This window comes from Danio rerio, chromosome 18 (assembly GCF_049306965.1).
Source record: "Danio rerio strain Tuebingen ecotype United States chromosome 18, GRCz12tu, whole genome shotgun sequence".
NCBI lineage: Eukaryota > Metazoa > Chordata > Actinopteri > Cypriniformes > Danionidae > Danio > Danio rerio.
In genome coordinates this window covers 22,399,522-22,427,296 of record NC_133193.1, presented here as the reverse complement: position 1 = coordinate 22,427,296, position 27,775 = coordinate 22,399,522, and the positions used below count along the sequence as shown (strand labels likewise).

General features: G+C 36.8%; 1 protein-coding gene and 1 long non-coding RNA gene across 4 annotated transcripts in view; one reads left to right on the top strand and one right to left on the bottom strand.

Moving 5' to 3' along the window:
• igf1ra (insulin-like growth factor 1a receptor) overlaps positions 1-27,775 on the top strand; it is a 166,259-nt gene that overhangs the window by 9,449 nt on the left and 129,035 nt on the right. For all 3 annotated transcript variants that reach the window (XM_073928786.1, XM_073928785.1, NM_152968.1), the window contains 1 exon segment: positions 13,417-13,980. In XM_073928786.1, the coding sequence (XP_073784887.1) occupies positions 13,417-13,980 (564 nt within the window).
• Positions 13,958-17,849, bottom strand: si:ch211-200o3.1. Its single transcript, NR_186773.1, has 2 exons — positions 16,251-17,849; positions 13,958-14,881 (listed from the first exon to the last, which is right to left on the bottom strand). It is a non-coding gene; the product is annotated as a si:ch211-200o3.1 (long non-coding RNA).

The following is a 27,775-nucleotide window of genomic DNA, read 5'->3' as shown; positions in this document are numbered from 1 at the left end:
TACCCAACCCTAGTGATCAGTTCGGTGGTTTGTTTTAATGCCGTCTCATCGCACCCACTTTTGTTTATTACAGGATCTGTTAAAACAAAATCACATGATTTTTTTGATGAACTTGCTGGAATTTATTTAGTAAATGTGTTTCCATTGTAGTTTATGGATTTTTTCTTATCGGATAAAAAGTTTATCCAACCCTAGTTTATTTATTTATACTATTTTTTTCAAAATGTATGTGCATCCTGGCATTTTCATGAAACCTGTTTTATTGAGCATAAAAATAAATAAAATAGATGTATAGAAACTTGCACTATAAATTGTAGACAAAGTCAAGCAAACAAATATTTTTATGTTGCTGTAACTTATTTTAATAGGTTAATCAGGTTTTGACTAAATCACAAAGTGAAACTTAATATTTTTAGTCAGTTTGATTGATGTAAGTTGAGATGACTAGTAGGTTCACTTGATTCAACTAAAAAAGTTAATTCAGCTAGAATTTTTTTTACAGTGTGGGCATTGGCTATACAAATCCAAAGAAAAATGACTGTCATAGAGATCAAACATTCTAAAAATGGTTGGACTTTAAGTGTTTTCTGTTTGACAACCAACCTTTGCCTACTTCATTCTGTGGTATTCAGTGTTGCTCATTCTTATCGTGACTGTGTGCGCCTACTTTCTTGACTTTTTGCTGCATCAGAAAACAAATCCAATGGGTTGAATTCAACTCAGTTGGTTTGCTTAAGTCTCAGACAAAAATGAATTTCAAACTTATCCGCCTCTTTCCATTCTGCGTCCTACTCATAACACTTTCTTCAGCCCCCCCAGGCTGAGCGAGTCTATGACTCAGATGTACGGCGCGGTGACCAACGCTTCTCCTTCTCTCTTTATTTATTTTTTACGTCTCTCCATACCTGGTTGTGGCTTTGCTGAGTTGTGCCTCATGCTCAGTGTGGGAGCGTTCGTGCTTGTTCATCCAGAGCTCTGAGTCACTCCCGCTGCCCCTCAATCTGTGTCACTGTGCTAGTTCGTGCCTACATGTTTGCTTCTCCAGTCGGACAGTCTTAAGGCTTCAGTGAGCTGCCAGATGAGGTGTTTGTTTAATTAAATGTTAATTTAAAATAGGCTTGCGTGCAGTGACCACCCGCTGACCGTAGAACACGTGGAGTGCAGTTGTGCTTACGTTGACATCTGCTGATGCAGTGTTTGTTTTTTTTTCTTGGCTGATGATTTAGCTTTGTTTGTGTCCCAATTCTCATAATTCTCTCAACTTCCTAAATGTATATCTCTAGCTAAAAAAAGTTCAAACTATTCAAAGATTTATTTGTTTTTCTAGAAATAAGTCAGTAATATTTTTAAGATGCTGTTACAGTTTTCAAATAAAAACAGTTATCATTCCAATGATTATTATATTAAGCTCTATACAAATAAACTTGAATTTAATTATTATTAGTTAAGCTTATTATTATTTAGTTCAAGCAGATTGAGTGCTAAAAAATTCTAATTTTATAATTAATATAATTTTATAATATAATTATAAATTATAATTTAATTATTAACTTATTATAATCATGGAATTTGAAAACAAAAATTTATATATATATATATATATATATATATATATATATATATATATATATATATATATATATATATATATATAAATATATATATATATATTTTTTTTGAAACTTTGATAAATTTTCTTTAGGATTCTTTAATGAATACAACAATTTATCAAAATGTCTTTTAAAACTGAATTCGACTCTCAAAAAAAAAAATATATGCAAAATGTAAATGTTAAAAGTGTCTTTTAAATTATAAAATCATTATTAGAGCTTTTAATTACACGTTTCCCTATTTTTATGCAAACATTAACAAAATGAAAACCCATGGCTCCTGGTGATGGATTGAGATCTTGTAAAGCAAAAGTGCTCTAATGTACAGTATCAGTACCTAGTCCATAGCCTTTGCAAAGATAGTGAATATGGCTGATCATTTCACTTCACAACACATTAGTGTATCCAATATAGGTTCATTCTGAGAGAGTGAATTATGTGGCCAGAGGAGCTTATGGCTGCATTTCATCTTTTAAAACCAACACTATGGGCCGGTATGATGCCATTCTTTTTCGTGCTTACCAACTGACCGCTTACCTCCATATAAACATCAGTTATCAGTTTGTCTTTTGGCTTGCTGTGTACGACAGGGGATTTGAGATGCAGAGTGGAGTTGACCATTACAATGGGGTTATAGTCTGGCGAAGAACGGTTACAGAAAGCAGGTAAGACGAAAAAAAGGAAAAAAATTAAATAAACAAGTTAATAACAGGGTGAGAATGTGGTAAAATCTGAAAACGTGGTAAAATCAGGGTGCTTTTCTTTTCCTGGATTGCTTTTCAAAACTGTCTGTTGGGTTTAGGAAAGTTGGGGGGGCGGGGGCTGCTGATTAATCAATGCTTTTGAAAACACTATAGGTTGGGTTTAGCGAAGGAGGAGGGTGGGCCAGTCGATCAGCCTGTCAGTAGACAGCAGCCTCTGGCGGATTTACACAAGAAGAGCAGGCACGTATGGCACTCGTGAGAGAAATTTGAGATCCCAAAAGCATACACAGTGGCCTCTGGCGGATTCGCAAAAACAAAAACTGCAAAAAAAAAACATAACTTTTGGGATGTATTTGGTGCTCTCCAGAAATGTATATAGAGGTATGTAATCAGAATGAGCCTGGGTTGAGAATATTATAAGGAGCCATTGGTATTAATTTAGTCTAGCTTATTTTTCTAACACTTAGAGTTGCGTTTTGTGAATCACCAATTAGAATCACAATTTAGGCAAAAAATCTTTTCTACATCTTGTATGGCTTGAGTAAATTATGTGCAAGTAAAACTTTTCTGAGTACTATTAATTAATTCATTCATTATTTTAAAAAAAGTTTTTTTAGGATTTTTGAAAGATGCTAATTAATATTTGGGTGTATTTCCATACAATTAGTTGACCCATATCTTTCATAAACCTCTGCCTCAGCAACACACCATGTTTGTTCCATCTTCCAGGCCCGGTTTTGCTAGCCGAGCACGCGAGGAGGGGGAACGAGTGGTGTTGTATTACTAGTTGGGCTCTGACATACGAGCTTGTGCTTTTGAAGTGAGGGCCATTGAAGGGAAGTTCAGCACCAGACCAGTGGTCAGATGACTTCCAGCATGTGTGGGATTAAACAGCAGTTGAGGTGGCAGGTGTGAGCAAACCAGGAACTTGGTCGGGCTCCCCTGTGCCCCCTTACTGCGGGGCTGACTCAATGCCCCATCACAGAGGGCTAATGCAAAGCGCTCTTTGAAATCGGGCCAAAAAAGAGGAATTAACTCCAAATGTCAGCGTTTTGTTGTTTTTCCACAGGAAGGTGCAGGAAATGCATTGGCTGTAAGTGCATGTTGAAAGACGTCTGGTTGGTGGCGTTTAAACTTGGAAGATTTCCAGAAAGCCTTTTTGTGCCCTTGAAGGGCACTGCGGGCAGGTGACGCTTCTAGGCGAAAGTTAGTTATGGACTACTCACAGGGCCTGTTGGGGAATGTTACATTCCAAGACCACTTAAAGGAAGTCATTTTGTCTTATATTATTGTGTTGTGGTATGGCATGACCTCATTATTAATTTAGAAATTTGAGCTACTTCATTTAAGCTGTTAATTGTGAATGCATTCAACTGATTTAAAGGGACAATAAATGAATTATAAGTAATGCTTCTAAAGGCCAAATCAGCATATTGCCTGTAAAAACTGCTGGGTTGCACACAGTTCCTTCATGTTTTCCCAACACAAATCGATTAAGGTAACTTAATAGTTTTTAAACAAATTGAACATAAAACAACTAAGTTGTCCCTCTAAACTCAACAATTGTGTTGTTTAACTCATTTAAATAAGTAGGTTAAACAAGCAGCAGAATCATTTTTTGATGTGTTCATAACTCTAGTCCCATTGGGTCAGACCAAAAAAAGAAAGTCTTGCATTCGGTTTGGCTTCGCTGTGCATTCATACAGTCATTTTTACATCTGGACCTGAAGATACAAAACAAAGCGAAAAAAGTTTTTGTGACTGACCACCCACAAGTCATGTCACTAGGCATGGGCACGTATAAGTTTCTGATGGTATGATAGCCTTGGATAAATATGTCACGGTTTCACGGTATTGTGGTTACTGCTCTAAAACATTCTTTTTATATGTCTGCGTAAAAAACAGCAACATTTTCCCCAATTGAACAGAATATATTTTATTACAAGAAACATTTATATTATTTTAGAGCAGTGAACATGTCAGGCTAAATAATTCAAATGAATCCTTAACTTGTGCTGTCTTCATTAGTTTCAAAAACACAGATTTCTTCACAGTTTAAAACAGCATCTTTAAATATGTTTTCTGCTGGAGATACTGTTGTCCTAAAAAACAAAAAAGTAAACAAAAAATCTTACACCTACCTTAGGAATGGTATAGCAGAAAACTTTGACTTTTCCAAACCGCAGTATACCTTGAGAAGGATTATCGTCCCATACCTACAAGTCACTTTTATTTCTTATTAGCGCTTTATACAATGTAGAGTGTATCAAAGACACTTTACACCAGCGAACCTGAAAAGCACACAAAGCCATACCAATATTTCAGTTTGTAGGACATATTCAGCATATCAGACAGGCTGTAGAGTAGTGGTAGCACACTAGCATAGTTCTAGTCTAGTTAGTTCAAAACTGATTCAGTTGTGTTTAGTACTATTGTCACTCTTTATTGGACGAGCCACTGAAAAGCAGCTCTACTGACCCCAATCATGTAAGCCATAGGTGACACTGGCAAGGAACCAAACCTCCACCAATTTACATAAATGGAGAGCAAACCTTGAGAGAAAGCAGGGTCAGTCAGGGGACCAGTTCTCTGGCCAAATTGAAAATTATTTGCATATATTGGTTGGTTCAGAACTCATGAAGAGCTTAAATTGTTTAAAGAACTAAAAACAGCACAACCTATTCCAACATCAGAAAACAAAGAGGGGAAGAAAACAGTTATGTTTGAGCATTCTGTCTTTATTATGGCTCCGTGTTGTGTCTGTTTTTGGTTTGTCTTTGGTTTGTAGCATTCATGGTTCATTTGAACTGCGTATTCTTCCAAACAGTCACATATAACACAGTATAAATTGTCACTTCAAATGCTTTGCATAGTTTTGCTTAATTTTGAAAGTTCACTCGCTCCTTATCTTAAGCTTTAAAACCAGGAAGAGTTTAATGTGGCTCAGAAATGCTCCACCAGATAACAGTGTGAGTTTGGGAAAACTGCAAAAAACCAAAAACTGTGTTGTTTTCCGAGAACAATTACTCTGAGAGATTATCAGAGGTTACTGAAACCACTTTAAGATCTCAATCGGTCCCACGAGGGTCGTCATATCTTCTGGTCACTTTAACAGCTGCAATTAAGACATACTGCAGTATGAGGCTTTTGCTTTCAAACAAATAGCTGTGCATGTTTCCTTTCGCAAATAAGATCTGATGAATTCAATGTGACGTTTGCAGGCTACAGTTCTTGTTTTTCACTCATCTGTCTAAAAACATACAGGGATTCCTGTGGAAGGCCAGCAAAAGTTTATCAAATGTAAACAGCAGGAGTTGCGTTTCAGGCCAGTCTGTTTGTACCATGGTGTGAAAACCATGGTACTCTCCCGTGTTACTGTTTGCATGGAAAAAGACGAGCACTGTAGGCATTTCTGTTTGGCAGTCGAATTTTGTGTATTGGAAAGACAACAAGTGCAGGTGAACTAGAGCTGAGCCCATAACCTCTCTGGGAGGATTGGCCAGATAATATGGACTGATTCCTGATGATTATAGCCGAACGCAGAGCTGAACACAATCCTCTTAGGGAAAATGATTTGAGGTCCTTAACACTGCTGCTCACCGCTGAGGTGGTGTGGACGGGGTGGAGGAGCTGTCCTTTGTGTTCTCTTAAAAGATAGAACATGCTTTTGGGATTGTTTCAAACAACACATTTACATAATCCCCAGTGTTGAGCTTTAGAGATTTCATTTCAGATGACTGACGTATTCGTTTTGGCAGAGGTGTTGGGAGTAGCACATATAATGACAGTTATCGTCATTTAATATGGACCCCAGTGGTTGTGATTTGATTAGAATAAGCCACGTTTGTCCTCACTTGTTTTGCAACCAGTGAGTGAGTTTTTGACTACACACATATATCCTTAACTTAATTTGTTATGATTTGTTTAAGTGTTAAAAGGAGATCTCTTCTGTTCGGATATTTTTTTTCACATGAATATCTTGGTAGAAGTTGTTTTGTCTAATTAACTAACACAATAATGTGATATCCAGAGGGATCATTTGCACAATATTTGTTTTTTAATAACCTGGCCTACATGTTTACTTACTGTGAAGAGGAAAACACATAACTTGGTTGAAGTTTGTAACAACTGACAAAATTATTTGGCAAAAAATGCAAACTGCATTAATCAAAGACTATAGGTTTCATTTTACTGTTTGAGAATGTAAAAACTAAAATCCCACAGGAAGTAAAGCAAACACAATTTTATGTACTTAAATTTTAGCTGCACAAAGAAAACACTCTTATTGAATGTATTAAACAAAACTCAAGTACATGCACAAAACAACATGAGCATTTAAAGCAAACAAACTAAAGTAAATATTATCCCGCCTGCGTGTGATTGGTCATTATGTCTCTGCAGAGACCCACAGAACCTTTTTTGGGACTTAAAACTGGGACTTTGGATTGTCTGTGAGTGTGGATCATTCTCGCACACTCAAGTAGGAAACGTGTAGGTCCAGAGAAGATTTTCTTCTGGGTAACAGATTACGTGCCTATTAGGCGGATAAAAAAGTCTGAAAGAATGATGATCATAAAAAATAAATGTCACCAAATATACTTGGGCTGTCGATAACATATCTGGTTGGGCCACGCAAGTAAAGCCTATGTGTGGGAAGGACTGAACCTATTTTGTTATATCTGGCAGACACTGACAACGCGATAAAGTGACGATATAAAGTTTCCATGAGTTTTTGTTATAACCGACAGAGTTGACATCAACATGTTGACAATCCTTTACTTGGTTTCCATTTCTGCTGCATCATCCTGAGTAATGTTCTGATTGGCTGTGATTGTGCCGTGTCACGCTGTTTGTCTTTCTTTTTTAAACAGATCTCTTTGTTTAGCCTGAAGTAAACTAGATGCATTCTAACCAAACATCCGGCATCAACAGGTTCATGTGTCAGATTGGTCATTCTTACAATGACTTTTCATTAAATTCATCTTTCTTAACATCTGTTCACATGTTTATTGCGTGTTTATATGATAACTCCTGATAAAGTTATTTCATTTTGTCTGGAAAGGAGAAGAACAAACTTCATTGTTATCATGCACAAATAAAACCTCAAACCTGCCTTTAAAGTATTTGAGAGTTTATGCAAGCTGATATTTTTCAGAAGTGAGCAATAAGACAATATATCTGTAGGGTAGTCGTTTAAAAAGTGTAGTCCTGCTTTTAGAAGGAATCTGTCCTGTATGCTTTAGCTGTAAAATCTGACCTGCTGAAAGCAATGCCAACATGACAGGCTGGAGAAGGGTTCAGATGCCTCTCTGACTGCCTGTGTTTACAGAAGATCTTTGGACGGGGAATAGGAACTGGGTGAGCTTTTTGGCCTCGGATCATCCTGGAGGATTGAATGTGGAGGTCAACTGGTGGGCATGTTTGTGTCAGTGAGCTTCGCACATCTTGTGTGGCAGTTTTAGGAGTACTGAGACTTACATCAGCACATTGCACATGCTTTCTGCTGGAAAAAGCTTCATGTTTTGAGTCTTCCCATTTAAATGTACAAATAAGCCATTCTGACGTGCTGTCAAGTATTTTTTTATACAGTAGTTTCATCTACTTTATTTTAACCGACAGACATTGTATCTTTCTCTCTCTCTCACTCTGTCTCTGCCTCTCTTTGTCTTGCCAGACGGTCTGAATTTATTAATGGATCCAACCGGAACTGAGAACTAAAGTTTCTCTTTACCAACAAACAAATTAGTCTTTGTGTGTGAGTCACTCCGGCTCTCCTCCCTCTCCCGGGATTGTGGAGGAGAAAAAAAAAACTGCTGCAATGAAACAAAGGAGACATGCAGCTCCATGACACCCAAGTGCAGCCCTGGGGCATTCGCCATGATACGAGAAAGCAAATAGTATTTTCTTGTGGAGCAATCATTTCCATTCTAAATTTGGATGAGCGTAATACACTGTCAGGAGCAAATAAAGTTTTTTTTTTTTTTTAAACGTCATGCTCGCTTTTTTTGGCACACCAGTTATGGAGTAACCTCAAATAGGATTTAGATTCATGAAGCGTGTCATTTTCACAGGAAATTTGTGTCAGGAAAAGTGGTTTCCACTCCTGTCAGAATAATGCACAGTAGGCAATCTGAGACTGTTGAAATGTTAACCTTCCTGCGTTCGTTGCCTTCTCACTGTGGGCTATTTAAATCTCTTTTATAAAGTGAGATTGATAATGTTGTTTCTGTTTTGGACTGCGTGTTCTGGGCCGTCATGGTCCCGTTGCTTTTTTACACGTGGCAGGGGGAAACATTTCCATTTGTCTCATAGAAGCCCTGTGATATTGTCTCTATCAGAGAAGGTGACCTAAGCCTCTCTAAGAACATAAAAGGTTTAGCCAAAGGAGCTCATATGTCAAGACTATTCTTCTGCTGATCTCTTTCCTCTTCTAGGACACAGCCTTAACCTGGGGGGAAGGGGTCACTGTACAATTTGTTTGGTTACCATGGTGTAAGTTCTCAATGTAACGAGTATGAAAATCTTTTTGACCTATGGAAATGTCCCCTTTGTTAGCATTTTGCTAATGTTTGAGTTTGACTGTGTTATCTTGCCGGAGTTTTGACATTGGCCTTTGTATTACAAAGTCAAATTTGGACAATAGCTGTGTTTCCACCCAAAAGATGAGCATGAACTATGATGGAAACACTTTTACCGAACAAATTCAAGTATGCACATTAGTCATATGATTTTATTATAAGAGGTCATGTGATAATAAAAATGTTGTCAAATGACAAATCAGCAGGCTGCGCAGACTGTAAAACATCTGAAATGTTGTTTTGGTTATTCTAAAATATCTTTACCATTTCAGTATTGGTGTTTTTATATTTCAATTACCTCCAGAACTGTCTAGTATCTGTGTCGCGTCTTTAAACATCACCAATTGTTCATTGCGTGTTGGCATCGTCTTCTGAGGTGCAAGTAATTTATTAAATAGAGAAAAGATTCTTGCAGCTTCTCCTACTGCAGCAAATTTAGTTTTTACTGTTGATATTTGGTGCCAGTTAATTAGAAAGTGATGATTTTGTTCTCTTTGACTCTTTGGATGGAAACACTGCTTAATTTGCATGTCTTTTATGCAATATTTCAGTTTTGCTCATAAATTTAATTCACATTTTTGGATGGAAACATAGCCTTTGTTGGATGGGTAAAGTTGAAATGGAAGGAAAAAACTAAATTCATGATTTACAATTTTCTTGTTGTGAACAATTAATGCTTGAATATGTTTCAGTTTTAAAACATGAAAAATTAAACATGATTAAACGAACAGTTTATGTGAGAAAAAAGTTTAAAAAATTAATAATTAGAATGATGGTTGTATAATAGAATGTCTAACATCTCATGTAGACAATTTTACACCCACACTTTTCTGTAATTTCAGTGAGAATATATTATAAAGGATGTTGTAGGCAAAAAACCTCCACCTGAATTGTGAAATGGTGTTGTCTCATACTAAATTGTGGCCCGATATAAATCAGAGGTCCATAAAATATCGAAAAATTATAGTATTGCGATAATGGTGTATACAATATCTGTATTAGGACTGCACAATATTGGAAAAATCTAACATTGCTTTTTTACAAAAAAAATATATATATATTTATTTTTTATTCTGCGAAATATTGCCATATGAATACATATTTACTTGATTGAGTGTTGAATAAATATTTGAAAAGAATTTATAATTTTAGATTGATTGGGATGATTTTGTACAGGAGTGCATATCCATAAAATTCAATAAAGAAAAAGATACCAATTATATGAACATAAATTTATTGTTTTTCAAGAAGAATTGAATAATCAAATGTAAAATAATACTGCATAGTCTTTGTTTTATAAACGATTCAATAGAATTGATCGTTATTAATTTGTCAAAGTTAAAAACAGTACAATTTCTTAGGTCTGAATACTTTTAAAACCCTCACACAGTCCGAGGCCTTAAAAAACACTTGCAAAATGATAGAATAGTGAGATGTGACTATTGCGAAGGTTCACATTGCGATATGGATGCTGAAACTATATATTGTGTAGCCCTAATCTGTATTGCAGAGGGTAATGAATTGTGATGAATTAAATTTATTTGATTTGCAAGCGCTTGTGTGTGTTTCGTGCATAGGTTGTTCATCCAATTTTGACTAATCCAATGTGCCTTTCTATTTATATACCCATGAATAGGAATCAGAATGCCTTCCATTTCAGTCATTCAAAGTGTTTTAAAGTCATTTAATTTTGCACCTCTGCATTCTTTTTTTTAGCCTGAATTAGATCAGAAAAATGTCAGAGGGTAATGAAAAACAGTTTCATATGAAAAGAAAGTTATTATGTTTTAATTAAAGTTTGCAGATCTTACAGAAGTTGCACACAACCAGACCATGCAATAACAGAGTCAGTTTGCATTTCATGTTGATGTGAAGTGACAACACAGTCAGTCCTAATTCTGGGAGCGTTACGGTGTCCATGGGGTTATATTGGATAACTCTGCAGATCCCTTTCAAAGCTACTGTAAATTAAGAGCATGTTCCCAGATTATATTTCCACTGTTCCCCGCTCATCACAAGTGACATCGGATACATTAGCCTCACTTAAGTCATGCTTTTTTTTAGGCATTTAACATTTAAAATAGAATAAATGTTAATATTTTACTCTCACTGCAATATTTGGTTCTGATTAGGGCTGGGCGATTAATCATGTTCATGTTCAAATTCAACTTAATTTAATCGGACTATAAGGACATCAAGATAAATATTTTGTGATTATGACAGATGTTTGCGTAGGATCACAATGAACTACGGCCCTACGTGGTACATTCTGCATATTTAAATACCAAATATAATATGTTTGTAATCCAAAATCACTTCATAACTTCAATCGAGCATTTGAAATAAATCTTTCTGTAAGATGATTTCATAGTCGTGTGATTTTTCAATCATGCTGAATCAATGAAGGAATCAAATAATGCAGTGCTATGAGAATTTCCTGTGTTTTTTCTTCTTAGCTTATCTGCAGTTTTCCGCAAGAGTACCCTCTCTTTCAAAGGAAATTTACTACTGAACACAGAACCGTGCTTCCCTGACAACATGTTTATGGCAACTTTACTCAATTGCAGTTGTAATTGCATTTCGATTACTCACCCAGCCCTTATTCTGATTTGTCAGTTGTGACCTTCCAGCCTGATCTCTTGAGGAAAAGTAACTATTTTACTATTGTCAGTTTAGTAGCTAATTTGTAGGGGTGTCAAAATTAATAGTTTCTTCGGTGCACTGCGATGCAGACGCAGACAATTCGTTATCGGTTCAGTTATAATCATATCTAGTGTACTGATGTCATTCGTCTCACATGCGCTATGTCGCAGTAGTGTACTATGGCAAGGGAGGCGAATGAGTATTTAAAACGCTCAAACTACTTAAAAACACAGACAGAAACTGTGCACAAGTTACTGCGTGTGTGTTTGCTGGACAGTCTTTCACTGCCACTTACAGCAGAAGCCCCTGTTTCATTGTTGAAGAAGAAACTAAGCGTAAACATTTCTCTCTCTCTCTCTCGCTGTGGCCCTTTTACCTACTGGCGTGAGGTAAAGTTTCTTCCCATTTCGGCTGTTACAGCGATACTTATGTATACAGACACAAGCTTGTCTGCATAGCAAGTTTTCTCCTCCACGTCTATCATGGATCACCTGTGATCGCCACTGCTGTTTATTAGTGTCACTCGTCGGGGAACAGTGCCAGAGCATTAGAGCCAATCGCAGCCCTTTCTGTTGAGCATGTGACCAATTATAGGAGTGTAAGAAAGAACTCGCTAGACAATGCTCAGAAAGCGAGCGGTATATTTATATATGTTTATTTGCTATAAATGCTCATGTTGTTCTGTGCATGTACTTGAGTTTTTAAATGTATAGTTTATAAGTCTGACTGAATTAAAGGACAAAATTGTATGACAAATAATATATAAATATTAATATATTTCTATATTTTAATACAAGAATTGCTGTGAATTATAATATAAAACTGTGTATGGAAAGCATCATCAATGCACCGTGACGCACAGAGATATCGAATTGAACCGAATTGATTGCATGATAATCGTAACCAAACCAAACCATGAGACCAGTGTAGGTTCACACCTCTACTAATTTGTATGAATTTGAGTTCAGTTGTACAAAAATATACGATTTTTAAAAGGAGGCATGGAACCCAACCCCACCCTTAAACCCTACCGTCATTGGGGAATTGTACTAAATTGTGTGAATAAGGTAGTACAAATTCATACAAATTAGCCACTAAATAAAAAAGTTGTAAATTGCCGTGAGTTAGCATTATACCTTCAGAAGTGTGTAATTCTCTGACTAAGGGCACACTCACACTATGCTATTCAAACCATTCCCATGCGTGTTTTCCGATTTTTTTGAGAGGTGTGAGTGCTCTAAATTGGGCTCAGGCGCGAACGAGCTTCGGCATGGTTCAAGGCAAGCGTATATAGTGTGAGTACGCCCTATATATATCTCATCGATAGTAAGACTGAATAACATACTGTTTATCTAGATATGTTTGACTTCTATAGGGATGCATGATATATTATCATCCATATGTATATTGGCAGATAAATGCTATTTTTAATGTGTTTTTTTAATTATGCCAATATCTTTAAGCTGATAAATTATGTATTATTTCCGCTTGTTGAACCACTTCTTGTGCTTGCTGCCTGCCTTTTTTCTAGATATTTTACTGGTATTTTAATATTGGCTAATGCTTGGTTACTTGGTTGCTTGATGCATTTGTTTGTTGTTACGCAGTAGACTTTATTTATAAAGAAAGTTGGCCATAGAGAAAAATAGTTAGTTAAGAAAGTTCAACAAAGATCAGTTCGAACTTTTTTTTTCGAAATCAAATGCCTTTTGTTTAGGAAATGCGCAGAAAATGTGTTTCAGCTAAAATATGGGCTATGGGCCTAATTAATCAGATTTATTGGTAAACGTATTGGTCAAAAACTCAATATCGGTGCATCCCTAGAAACCTTACAAGTTTAAATTTCATTATATTAATCTAATTGTATTTTTTTTGTTTCAGTCTGTGGTCCTCATATTGATATCCGCAATGACATCACTGAGTTCAAGAAGCTGGAAAACTGCACGGTGGTGGAAGGCTACCTGCAGATTCTCCTTATTGGAGACAAGAACAACAACCTCAACCAGGAACACTTTCGCACACTGTCCTTCCCCAAGTTGACCATGGTAACGGACTACATTCTCCTGTTCCGTGTCTCCGGTCTGGACAGCCTGAGTGTGCTCTTCCCTAACCTCAACGTCATCCGAGGACGCAATCTATTCTACAACTACGCCCTGGTCATCTTCGAAATGACCAGCCTGAAAGATATCGGTCTGTATAACCTGAGGAACATCACCAGAGGGGCCATCCGAATCGAAAAGAACCCAGAGCTGTGCTACTTGGATTCGGTTGACTGGTCACTCCTTATGGATGCAGAGTTTAACAACTACATCGCTGGAAACAAGCAGTCCAAAGAATGCGGAGATGTTTGTCCAGGCATCAATGAGGATAGACCGCATTGCATAAGGACCAGTTTCAATGACAACTACAGTTATCGCTGCTGGACCTCTAACCACTGCCAGAAAGGTAAGAACTGAGCTGAGATTTAAGGTTTTCTGATGGTTTCACATTTCTGATGGTTTCACATGTGCTGGCTTTAAGATTTCTTCACATTGGATTTGAATGAATGGTTAAACTGAATGCTTGCTTAAGATTAATGCGAGTTTAGCATTTAAGTGATGAAAGGATACCATTTGCTTTGCTTGGGAACTGGAGGGCTGTCTGTTTGGCAGGGTCTTGCCAGGTCAATATTTGGTTAGTGTAATCTATGTTGTGTTCAGAGAGACTGTCTACCAATTCATCAAAGGTTTTGACAGTAGCTGAAGGTTGAGGGTCCTGATAATAAAGTAGGGTATGAAAACAATGACCTTTATTCATTGGAATATTATCCAGAAAAAAGTGAAGTTTTGAATACTGCACTGTTGAAGCTTAACCTTTTCTTTGTGATTGCTGGTGAAGTTTGGTGATTTATGACATTTTGTAATGTTTTATACAAGTAATAGATTGAGATAAATGGACAGAATATAGCCATTACCCAATGACCATTTTAACTTAATGAGTTACTGGGTAATGCACATTTTCTATAGTAGAGTTGCATGGTTTACTGATACTATGGTAGTACCGTAAGAAATACTGATGTCACTGTAGTTTGTAAATGGTAGTATCTTCATTAATGGTTCCACAAAGGTTAATTCTGCATGTGGAAATGTCACTAAATAAAACAGCAAATGTCAAATAACACAAATAATATTTTTTTGTTAAATTAATAGTAAAATATAAGAATTATAACATATAAAATATAATATTTCGGACAGTTTGCTTCATTTCATAAATTTGAGTTATAAATTACAGTATCTGAATACTACTTGGTATCATGACACTTCAGCTGCTATAGTATTGTGACATACATTTATGGTATTGTGACAACCTTATTGTACAGTAGGGTTGTAACGGTATGAATTTTTTACGGTATGATAATCGTCTAAAACAATACCACGGTTTGACGGTTTCGCGGTATACGGTATTAAATAGTAATTCTCATAGCAAAGACCCTGAAAAGAATAAGAACATGTTTTCTGACTGAACAAAGGTTTTATTTCAACAAACTTTTGAAAGAACCATTTTAATAGAACTATAGAAGTCTTTTATAAAAATAAACTGAAAAATCTCCCATTTTAATAAATTAAATTAGAAGGAATAAACAAGCAGGGTCTTTTAAGATTAGACAAAAATAAACTTAAACTGTCCTTCCTTATAAGCAGGATAAATGGGAGACCAAAAGTGCAATACCAAGTTTATGGCTGTAAACATGTATTTAAAGCGTTGTTTTTTTCAGTCTAGGTTGTGATGAAGAAATGTAAGCATGTTGAGATTTTCAGGACTTAATCTTGACCGCTGAGGTGAGAGAATGTGTCCACTTGTACAATGAACAAATAAAAAAATAATAAATAATGTGTCAAAGTCCAAATAAACATGTTGCAAATCCTCAGTAAAAAATAGATATAAATATTTACTGTACTATAAATAGTTACATAACGAAACTAGATTCAATATGGAACATCCTTAGGTTTTATGTGCCAGCATGGATATGGTTGTCTGTGGATATGGATTTGGATGTGGTTGTATGCAATGCAGACAAACAGCTGCATCTTCATTTGTGTCTTTTGAAAACAGCAAGAGCAGCAGTTCGTCTTTGCTGTGTCACTGTTTTGTCATGTTTCTGTGCTGCTGTGCATGCAAAAGTACTTAGTATGAGAATTATTTCATGCAAAACTTTTTTTTTGCGTTTTATTTAGCCGCGCAGAAATGTACAGCCTATCTCTCATTCCGTGTTGTTCAAAAAGCTCAGTGTTGGTCCACAAACAAAAGTGAAACCTATGCTTATTGGTTGTGATATAGCGAGTTTGAACCAATCTGGGCATGGAGGAGGGACAATGCATCAATGTATTATGTCTGGTTTGTCCGGAGACACAGTGACGAGCGTTTCTTTGTCAAATCAGCGTTGTCAAATTTTGATGACGTAACCGCACTGATTCCGGAGCCTCTGAAAGTCCGCGAATGGTATGTGATACAGCACTGGAAAGCTGAGATTCTCTTCTTTATGCCAATCTTTGAATTGTATGAATCAGATCAGCGGATCAAAAGTTATTAAACATTTAAGAGCAATACTTATTTTTAGCCGCGGGCGGCTGTCTCGGTCTTTAAGGGTTAAAACCGTTGATATGCAATTGTTCATGGTATGATAATCGTGCACGTTCAAATCGTGGTAAACCGTCATACCGGTATATTGTTACAACCCTATTGTACAGTATGTTCCGATATATTTGAGTAACTTTTTAAAGGTAAATATTGCTAAAAAATGTCTGAATGTGAATAAATGTTATAGAGAATGTATTTATTCACAATTTTAAAATAAACATCATTTGAGAATGTCAGTTCACTCTTAAGAGCCGATCACACTGATCAGTTCAAAGTGCTTTTCAGTTTTTTATATTTCAGACTTTAAAAAAAAAGAAGAAAAAATTGCATTTCTAGTAAATACTTAAATGTTTCTGTTTTGGGGTTTGGACTTTTTGGTAATACTTTTGTAAGTTTTTGCTTTAAGCAAATATATTTCTTTGTTTGTATGTTTATCTCTCTGGTGTTGACAGTAATCATCGGAAAGGGCCATTTGTCAGCTGCTAGAACCATGTTCAAATGTTGCTTGTGTGGTTTTGAGGGATCTTGCTGTTGCATCAACTACTGAAAAGCTTAATTTTGTTAGTCTAATGAAATTTTTTCTTTTTAAATATTTGTTTTATCTTATAACAGTTGTCTTTATTCTAATTTGATTATATTATTTTAGATGGATTTGCTTAATTCATAGTTGAGGTTTGGTTTGAAATATTGACTTGTCATATAACGCAATTGTGCTTTGAAGCCCAAAATACATCCATTTTCGAAGAGGATCATTAGAATATGAGAAAATTACCTGAAAATGTCTTATCTTTGTAGTCTTGAGGTCAGTAGATATGAATGCCAGTGTGTCTCTTACATCTAACCAGGAATGCCTGGGAAAGTAAGAAACCCTTATGAATGTTTGCTCCCTCTTCCTCTCCCATGCACACAAGAATGGTGGGAAAAGCATAATGGATGAGAACACTACAGCGCTCTCCCACCCCTGGCCTTCAAGAGACCTACAGACCGTGCAAGTCTCAGGCTCGCAGAGATGCCTTTCCCTCTGCCTGAAAACAAACAGAGGAAATCAGCCCTCCTCAAAGACATACTTCTTTACAGCTGTAGTGTTTGTTGTTGCTGTTGGAATTCTTTGAATTTGACAATAACACGGAGGACACATTTAGAAGGTGCGGATGTGACATGCTGCGACCTTAACAGGAGATTTGATCCACGTCAACAACTCCGTTCATGAGTGTCCTTTTTTTTTTTCCAGCGACTCCCCTCTGCAGTCCTGGTACAGTTTCTTCCCGGCAGTCCTGCCCACATCGTGTCAGCACTTGCTCACTTGCACACCTGTTCAGTATGGTAATCTTGTGCCTGAATGCTGCGTTTTTGCCTTTGCAAAGGTGGGGAGGTGTGAGTCACCTGTATCCAAGGCTCAAACAGCCGAACAAAGACTTTGACTGGTAGTCACAGCAGAAAGGACAAACTAATAGTCCGACTGATAGATCTGTACTCTCTAAAGAACTTACTGGAACAGGCACTGGGCTGCCACCTGTCCAATTGTGTATGCTTTCCGTTAGTGTTTCCAAACGGTGCTTGAAAGGAATCAACAATTTGTCTATGAAAATGACAACCCACATTTCCATATGCTTTATGAGCTGTTGACAACTTGCTGTGTTCTTGAGGCACAAACGTTTGTGGGAAGGATTGAACCTCATGAGAGGTAATAGCATAGATAAATGATGGAACTGAGGGGTGTCTAAACTTCCCCCATTGACTTGTTTTATTTCTTGTTGAGGATGTTACAAAGATGATTTGAAACATTGAACAGGAATTCAAAACGGATTCTCTTGACTTTATATTCATAGTTTTATTTATTTGTGCAATCACTTGATGACTTCTAGGGCATCTTTGTATGTCAGCTTGTACTATTTGTCAACCAATCTTTCATACAGAAACCAAATTTCCTAATCTAGCTTCATTGGAAATCTCATTTTTACCTTTTTTTTGTCACAATATACACAAGGGCTGTGCGATATGGGCAAAAGAAACCTATAATGATTTTCTTGAACAATACTGCGATTTAAATCGGTTTACATTGTGAATCTGAAAAACAAATAGAACCTTATCAAAGACCTGTAACTTGTCTCTAAAACACAAAGTAAAATGCAAATCATGTAGTAAAGCTCTAAGAATTGTCTCTAGAACAGACCTACAGCAAAACAAATGTGTGGGTATGTGAGCACTCCGTCAAACTCAAGTAACGCAAGGCTCCGATTTTCTGCTCGACCAAATATCAGAAGTAGTTGCGTGTGTTTTCACAGATTTGTTTTGTCATGCATAGATTATAGACTTCTTTGTAATGCTGGCGTGAAATAGGCCATTCACACATCAGGTCTTTTGCGCACACAAGTCCATTATTTCCAATGGGGGCGCATGGATTGCATGCACTTATTGAGAGCGGCACACACGTGCATGCCAGGTGCACCCAACTGAAAACATCTCTTTTCAGACAAACTTTAACTTTTCAGAATGTCGTCCCGCGAGTCACATAACAAGATATGACCGATCAGCTTCATACTTTCTATGGGATATACACATTTCCGTTACCTCAGATTAACACAAGACACCCAAACACCAAGAGCTTTTTAATTCATTCCATACGTTAAACTTGTATCGCAACTGCAACAATGTTTTGTTAGTTTGTCATCCTCTGAGAAAACAGTCACCAAGCTGTGCAAAGCATGTTGATAATGCTAAAGGAAGCGACACCAATGACTATAGAATACAGAAGACAGGTCACTCGTATCTTTTTGAATGGGGAAAAGTGTAACTGTCAATATGGTGAATAAAGCCCTGCCTACTAGTACAGGAGCCAATCATCGATTGCTATATGCTGAAAAAAGCCCACCTTCTAGTACAGGAGCCTGTCATCTATTGCTATAGTCTGGCGATACTCTGGGGGAGAGGCTTGGACCAGACGTGAGTTTCTGCAGATTTTGTGTGATTTGGACGTTTAGAAATAAAACTAAAAGGGCAGTTGTTGTTTAATTTAATTGGTGATTCCTTATATGAAATTCAATCGTAAATTGGCAAGCAATTTGGGAGAATTTAATGTTTTCTCATTCAGACAGAATGCCCGCACACACTGCCCGGGAGGCATTTCAAAGATAGCCAGTATTAGCCACCGAGTGAAATGACTTGCGTTAAAGGGAATTTGGTGACACGCTCCCACTTTCCATGCAATATATGACTGACTTACAGATTAGTTAATTCTGCCATACATCAGCCTTTCTGTATCCAAAGTAAGTTAATCCCATACCACAGATGTTGACTTTTTTGGCACCAAGTCCTCCTGTGCTGAACACATCATCCCTGTATATGCAGGCTATTCAGTCTCCTGTTCTTGCGCCTATGTATAGGAATGCTGCGTTATGATTGGTTCAAATACCATACTGCAGGAAAATCATGCTCTAAGGCAGTTTAGAAATTGTCCAAAAAGTGATTTTGATATGATTTTAATTAACCGCACAGCTCTAATACATACATGCGAGTCGATCATTCTTGACTTTATGATTGAAAGCTTTTAGAGTTGTTGTGGCCATGCTTAAACGGAAACAAGTTCTGTGATAAAGCGGAATTTGAAGCGGGATTATGAAATCAAATGGTGTCTGATTTTATTCAAACTGTTCAAATAAGTGATTTGCTAAAGCTAATCGAACTTTCTTGTCTGTCAGTGCAGCCCGTCTGTCTCTCTGTACAGGACAGTCTTCTCCACCCCTCGGCATAATTGCCTTGTTTTTCTTCGACACAGATGTTTCTTCAAGGGCACACAGTGGTTTTGTAGTCAATTTGGATCAGTCCTCTCTCTCTAATTACTGCACCAAGAGTTGTTGTCTACAACCAATCGGCGATCAGCTCCTGCGTATGTGCGCGAGACGCTGCCTGTTTGTTATGAGATGAGGGTGTCCACAGCAGCACTATTGTCTGCTTTTTTTCTGAAATGTAAGACCATTAAAGCATTCCTTGCCTGTTCTTGCATGCACTTGTTACCGTCACCTCTGTGTATGCATGCGTGTGTCTGGAGTTTATGGACTTTCCATTTGTAATGCAATTTCCAATTGCTGGGTTGTTTGTCTTCACGCTGCCTGAATCTGTGTTTGCTAACCTGCTCATGGCTCGGATAATCTAGCTGCGGCTATAAGAAAATGGATTTTGATTTTGTTCTGGTCAAAAACTTGTTCAAAGGGGTTGTAAAAAGCCTTGAGTTCATTTCGGAAGTAATGACTAATTTTGATTTGTCTAGTAACTATAGTTTGCATTGGTTGGAAATTTTTAATTGGTGCTTGTTTACAAATCCTGTAGTTGGTTGTATATAACAGGCCTATAGCCAGGGAAGGTTTGGGCGGTTTGGAAGACGCACCCCTCAGTGACAAAGGTCCAGAATTTGTCCCATTTGTTCTATTCATGAGCTTATTTTTTGCTTTTATGACTGCTATGCCATCATAAATAGTAAAAATAACCCATCAAAAAAGGCTTTAAGACCAAACGGAACCCTGGTGTGACTTTAGCTTATATGTTTTGGCCAATTCAAACAATTTTTTTTTTTTAGAGTCCAACATCCAGCTAGTCAAGAAAACATCTGACATAACTGAAGTCTTCTTTCACGACTGTATTGTTTTTAAATAGAGAAAACAAGTGACAAGTAACTTTTATTCTTTAAATCTTGGACCTTAATCTTGGAAGAAAACAAGAGCAATAAAAAAGTGTGAAGCACCAAAAGACGCTAATATTAAAACCAATTTGAATACTATTTTGTTTTCTTCTTCTTCTTCTTCTTCTTCTTCTTCTTCTTCTTCTTCTTCTTCTTCTTCTCCTTCTTATTCTTATGTTTAATTTTTTTTATTTAAATGGCCAAATTCTGAAAGTTGAATGTGCTGGCCAGTTTGTTATTTGCCTAAAAATTACAATAGGCTTCAGTTTTTAATTTTAAACTTTTTTATGTGATATGATGTAATGAATTTGTATTGTAAAAATAAATATTTGTCATATTTCTTTATTCTAATTATTTAGGAAATATTTTTGGCACATCAAAAAGTGTGGTTATGATGACCATCCGACAAGCTAATCCAGCTAAAAATAGTGCTTAAAATGTCACCTAAATTCAGTATTTAAATCTCAGAATTAAGTGGAAAATGAGGCAATTGACTGCAAAAAGCTCCAAAAAGAACCATCCCTTTTACCAGGCTAGCTACGGGCCTGTATAAGACATACTAGTTGAATATTAATTACTAGTTGAATAGAATACTGGTACCTAATTAACATACTAGTTTAGCTTTTCACTCAAAATTTTGCTAGCTAACTATTCATCATACGAGTGAAATGTTTACACATGACATAAGCTTGCATACAGGCCTGTAACCATGTTGAGATGTATTTAATTTTCTTTATTTGATTAGACACTACAAATGGCTACCAGTAAAAGTCTTTAATGGATTAAATTGTTCATGACGCTGGCAGAACTTTTAGAAAAGATACATTTAAAGAGACTATGAAGTAAATTTTGAAACTGTATTTAAAGGAAGCATTCACACAAGTTGTCTATATATGAGAGCAGTAAAAATCATTTTACTTCAGCTGAATATATAACTTGTACCTTTTAGTATGCAAATTAATAATCTTGTCTATTTACTCTTCATCTAATTTTTCTAATTTATTTTAAAATAAATTTAGATGCTGAAAAAAAAACACTGAATGAATTAAAATACAAACATCTGAGTTTGAGAACTGAGCATGTTTTGTTTAAACAGAGCCCCTGCTGGTGACAGTAGGTACGATTAGTGTGTGTTTGTAATCTGTGTGTGTGCTTGAGCATAAGCGTGCGTGCGTGTTTGTGTTTGTGTGTGTGTGTGTGTGTGTGTGTGTGTGTGTGTCTGCTCTTTGTCTCCGGAGACGTTTTGCAATGCCTGGTTGGTTGACGGTGGGAATAGGAGGGGGTCTGCAGGGAGGAGGCAACCAACGGACATCTCCAGGTTCGTGTGAGGCAAAGTGTTGTGGAGAAATGTCACAGAAATGTCAAGTGTACAAGCACAAAAACAAGACTCCTCAGTGAGGGGGAGCAAACTGTCAGCCCTCCCTAATCTCCTCCCTCCTGCCCGCCAACCTCTCCTCCTATCCCACTTATTTTGTCTGTTGTTTTTTCCGCTTTACGGCCCCCTCTCAACAGTTTTACTGCCATTTCCTCCCCTCCGTCTCTCTTCCGGGACTGTTATCATAGGCTGTTAACAGCTCTAGCCGTTAGATAGCTCTTCTCACTGTTTACACTCCTGTCCCCTCCACCCGCCCGCCTGTTACTCTAGTGACCCATCCAGTTGTTTGTTAGCTTGTGGCCTTGCATGTTTGTGTGTTTTGTGTGTGTGCGGCTATTATGACTGCTTCTACACTGTGATCTGGTCTGAATGGGGTTCTTAAGCCTGGGACACACCGAGCCAACACCAAAGAACTAACAGCGACATATACTTAACATTTCATGTCTGCAGCATCGGGTCCTGTCTTGTCTAAAAAGTTTTGCTTAAACACTACAAACTAACAGCCAACTGAAACGAGAATTCGCATTATGCATCTGTTTGAGAGGATTTACCTCTCCACACCTGCAAGTGGCAGGATCTGAATTGTCATTTCAGAAGGTCAAGGTGCTCCTGGATTGACCAGCCCAGTCACCAGACATTATTGAGCATGTCTAGGGTAAGATGAAAGAAGAGGCATTGAAGATGTAGCCAAAGGATCTTGATGAACTCTGGGAGTCCTGCATGAACACTTTCTTTGTCATTCCAGATGACTGCATTAATAAGTTATATGAGTCATTGCAGAGATGTATGGATGCAGGACATCTGCTTCTTTTTTTACATTTAATTACAATTACAGAATCTAAATAAGATTTAAGAATGAAAAGTTTCTCTCCATTGAAGCTGCTTATGCCTATTTGCATTGTTATGCTGTTATATCATCATTATATAATCAATATAATCATCAATTATATAATCACTGGCATAAAATGGTCCTAAAATGCCCTCAATATTTCACACAATTATTATTATTAAATTTTTTGTCCAGCACTCAGGTCAGTCTGATCCAGACAAACTCGTCTTCCCTCCAGAAAAACACGCTTGCATGCCCCAGACTGGAGAGGGGAGGGTGAGAGGATTGTTGGATAAACAGGGTGTGAGCGTGGGTTTGAGCCCCCCTGGGCTTCACAGGCTGCTATACGACCCTAAACAACGACAAAAGCTCTTGTTGTCCCAAAGTCTAGCTGATTTGTCTGATGAAACCTTTTTGTCTCACATACCTAGGATTGCTCGCATTCCTCAGCTGTGCCACATAATGCACAGATTGCAGCTTTCCTGTGTAAAGCACAGATCAGCTTCAGATAGTGCTGTCTAATGATGGCTAAACTCACCACCTCATGAGGGTTGCTGATTTTCTCAACTTAGTCCTGAAGTCCCAGTCCATCTCCCAATTATTCTCCCTGTTTGACTGCCTACCAGCTCTATCTATCTTTTGCTGTAATTTTATTCTATCTATCTGTCTGTCTGTCTGTCTATTTTAAAAAAAAACAATGTTTGTTGTTTGTTTAAATTACTAATGTAAAATAAAAAGGACTTTATTGTTATTTGAACAACTTTGTTTATGTCCAATCTACTTTAATTTATAAAGACTAGCAAGTTAACTTGCTTCTTTTACGTTGCCCGGACACAAATTGATTGTGTAGAATCCAGCAGTTTTTCTATCTATCTACACTGTAAAAATGGTGGGTTCCACACAGTTTCTTCATATCGATTAAGTTAACTTAATTGTTTTTACAATTTCAAGTGGATTGAACTTAAAACAATTTAGTTGCCCCCACCAAAAACTCAAGAATTGTGTTGATTCAGCTAATTTTAATTAAGTAGCTTAAACAAACAGCAAAATAAATGTTTAACTCTTATCTTTCCGTCCGTCTATCTATCTATCTATCTATCTATCTATCTATCTATCTATCTATCTATCTATCTATCTATCTATCTATCTATCTATCTATCTATCTATCTATCTATCTATCTATCTATCCATCTATCCATCTATCCATCCATCCATCCATCCATCCTCCATTGTCTGTCTGTCTTTCTTCTAAAATTTTACCTCAGTGGAAAAAGTATAATCAAGTTTAACTAGAATGTTTGTATTTTAATTAACCAATGCTATTTTGGATCCTTCATCTATCTGTTTGTCTGTTCTCTGTACGTTGAAAAACCTTCAGTATTTGGCATGCGCACCAAGTGGAGTAGTTTGGCTCTGAGGCTCAGATATTCATAGTTATGCAAAGTTTTGTCAATTTTGAAATCCTAAAAGAGTACTGTGCTCAGTTGACTTCTGTAATGGGAGAAACAGACACATGGTGCTATATGAAGATCAGGATGTGTTGGCGCTGTTAGAATAGACTTCAGCAGTCGGAGTCGTTGCATTTCAGGATGATAAAAGAGAAGCACAAGACACAACCTGGGGGTGTTGAAGAGGGCTGTCCGTTTTTGTTAGAAGGATGTTGTGTCCTGTGTCAAATCCCTGGAGATTGTGTGTAATCATTGGCTTTGCCCAGACATGTGTGGGAGGTTTTACATGTCTAATACTTTTCTAAAGCTCTTTGTGATGAAGAAATGGGGAAAACAGGTTGCATTTTTCATCTCCTGAGAAGGCAAATTTTTTCTTATTCATTTTTTTTCTTCAAAGTAAACAAAATTAATTGGTGTGCTGTCTTTCTCTTGTCACAAATATACTGTACTCCTGTCTTTCAAAAAATGTCTCCTTCAGTTATCTGATCAAATCTTTTCTCAGATCATGCTGTCAATTAAATGGACTCTCCTCACTAAAGACAACAGCATTCATTTTTCATCAATTGTTTGCTTTGGTGTTTAATAGCATTTATACTTTTTGATGAGTGAGGTGGTGCTTCTTCAGGGCATACATTAGTAGAGAAAATGAAACTTTAAATTAAAGGCTTGGATACCGTACACCACTCAAATTCTGAACACAATTTATGGCACTAGATATCATATCTTTGTGACTGTAAATGGTTACAGAGAACAGAACACTAAATCTCTGATAACAAGCTACCAGGTCTTTTTTTGAATCAATTAAAGTCTAAACTAGTCTCACATTGTTAAGAGAAAGCTCTAAAATTGCTTAAATAGAGGGAATGATAGTCAGAACAAATCTCGCACCTTTTGACTTTCATTCAAGTTTGTCAAATAAAAATTTGCAGACTGGGCTTAGACCAGGTGTATAATACCTAAATCTGGGCAAAATAATTTAACCAGTTGGCCAAGGAGTAATCAGCATAGCTTTTCAGATCCAGATTAGAGCAATCAACCTTTTTGCAACTGACTGATAAAAGTTCAGTCATGGCTGGGCCGATAAACAATATTATAATAAATCACAATAAAATGAATGTCAGTATAATTAGCTACGTTTCCATCCACCTAATTTTATGTGCATTTTCAATATGCCCATAAGAAATTAGTTGATTTAAATGCCATGATGCGCATAAATTTTGAAAATTTGCATAAAAATATAGGCTTTTTATTCTATAAGAAAAGATGTGCATAAACTATGATCGAAACATTTTTACCAAACAAATTTCAGTATGCACATTAAAAAAGTCATGTGATAATAAAAATGTGTGTGACTGGACAAACCAGCAGGCTGACCACATTGTAAAACATCTGAAATTTTGTTTTAGTCATTCTAAAGTGCCAGTATTTGTGTTGTTTACACTATTAATCACCCCCAGAATTGTCAAGAGCATCTGTGCTCTGCGTCTCACTTGTTCAAACACTCCCACCCGTTCATTATGTGTCTGCATTTATATTCTGAGGTGCAAGTCATTTATTAAATAAGAAAAAGATTCACGCAGCTTCTCTTATCGCAGCAAAATCAGTTTTTCCTGTTTCTATTTGGCTTCAGTTAATCCGGAAGTGAATATTTTGTTCTCTTCGATTTGTCAGATGGAAACGGTGCTTTATTCGCTCTTATTTTATGCAATATTTCTGTTTTGCGCTTAAAGGTAATTCGCATTTTTGTATGGAAGCATAGCTGTTAATAAGGACTTTTTTACTCTATATTGATCTAAAAGCCAATAACACAGCAGAAATGTACAATAATAAGAATCCAAAAGTGTGTTGATATTAGAGTTGTACCGAATTTTCGGCCATCAACAATTTTTCATCCGAAAATATGTTATGCCATTTAATGGACCCTTCAAGTTTTGTGGCTTCAGTCATTGTTGGAGTACTCTTTAAAATCTGGAAGCATTAACAACTTGTATCGAAATATATATCGTTATTGTTCAATATGGAAAATAATTACAGAGATTGCATTTTTACCATATCGCCCAGTCCAATGTCCAGTCCTGAAGGAAAAACAAATCATGACTAACATTTTAAGATTAGCCTAAGTGGTTGATAAAATCACCTACTGCTCTGTGAATGGTTAAATGTGCTTGAAAAGAAAAACTTAACATCATAGTAAAAAATAGTAATGCGTCGACAAATAACCTGAATCGATAAATGCAATGATTTTTATATTAAAGCAAGAAAACATGAATAGCTTGTCATCGAACCCATGTCCTTGCATGTTATTAATTTGAGCGACTGTATAGCTCTAAAGGACATTTTCTGTTATATGAATACCAATGTGAGAATAAAACGACTAGGGCATTTGTTTTTTATAGCAGCTGCCATGTGATTAAAGCAGCTGTGGAGCAATAAACCAGCCTTCTATACATTCATGAGTTTCCACATATTTAATGCCTTATATACATAGTCATGCTTCTGAATTTATAGCCTATTAAACATGTAGCAAAATGGCGTGAATAGCTCCAGGCTTTGTGAGTTTTGCACAATATAGAGACGAGAATCCTGGGATTTATTTTTAGTAAGTCGAGGTCGCGTTCACCGTTTTGTCGACTACGTAATCTACACAGACATGCGCTCACACTCTTCATGTAGACCTATATCTCCACCTCACACGTTTTCCTGTGCATTTATTTTTTGGTGTGTGTTTCTTGTCTGGTAGCTTTGTGTGTGGATGCTGGTGAATGTAGGCATACGTTTTGTGTGTCTGTGTGTGGATCTGGCTGCTGCCTTCTGGCTAGCGCTGAACAGAAGTTGTGATTCATCCGCCGCTCTCCACACTCATTCATAAAAAGCAGCACGAATACTACGCTTTCCTTTTTGGAGCGCTCAGGGGCTCTGGCGTGTCCACAACATGTCAGATTCTTAGTCCAGGTTACGTGGCAGGAATGACGAATGCTCTCGCTCCGACGCTGTGGGTGTCCTCTTTGCTAGTTGGCAGAGATGGCATAATGTGGCACCATCAGTCTAAGTACGCACGTTATTTAATGGAAATAGAGGCTGTTTATTAAAGCGAGGGTTTTCAGGATTTTTAATGTCAAGGACCGGTAGAAATGAGAATGGCCTTTCTGAAATTAAAACTAATAAATAATATATATTAGTCTTAACATTTGAATTCCAAACGATTAGCCCTCCAGTGATATTTCCCAAATGATCTTGAACAGTGCAAGGAATTTTTCACAGTATTTCCTATAATATATTTTCTTTTGGAGAAAGTC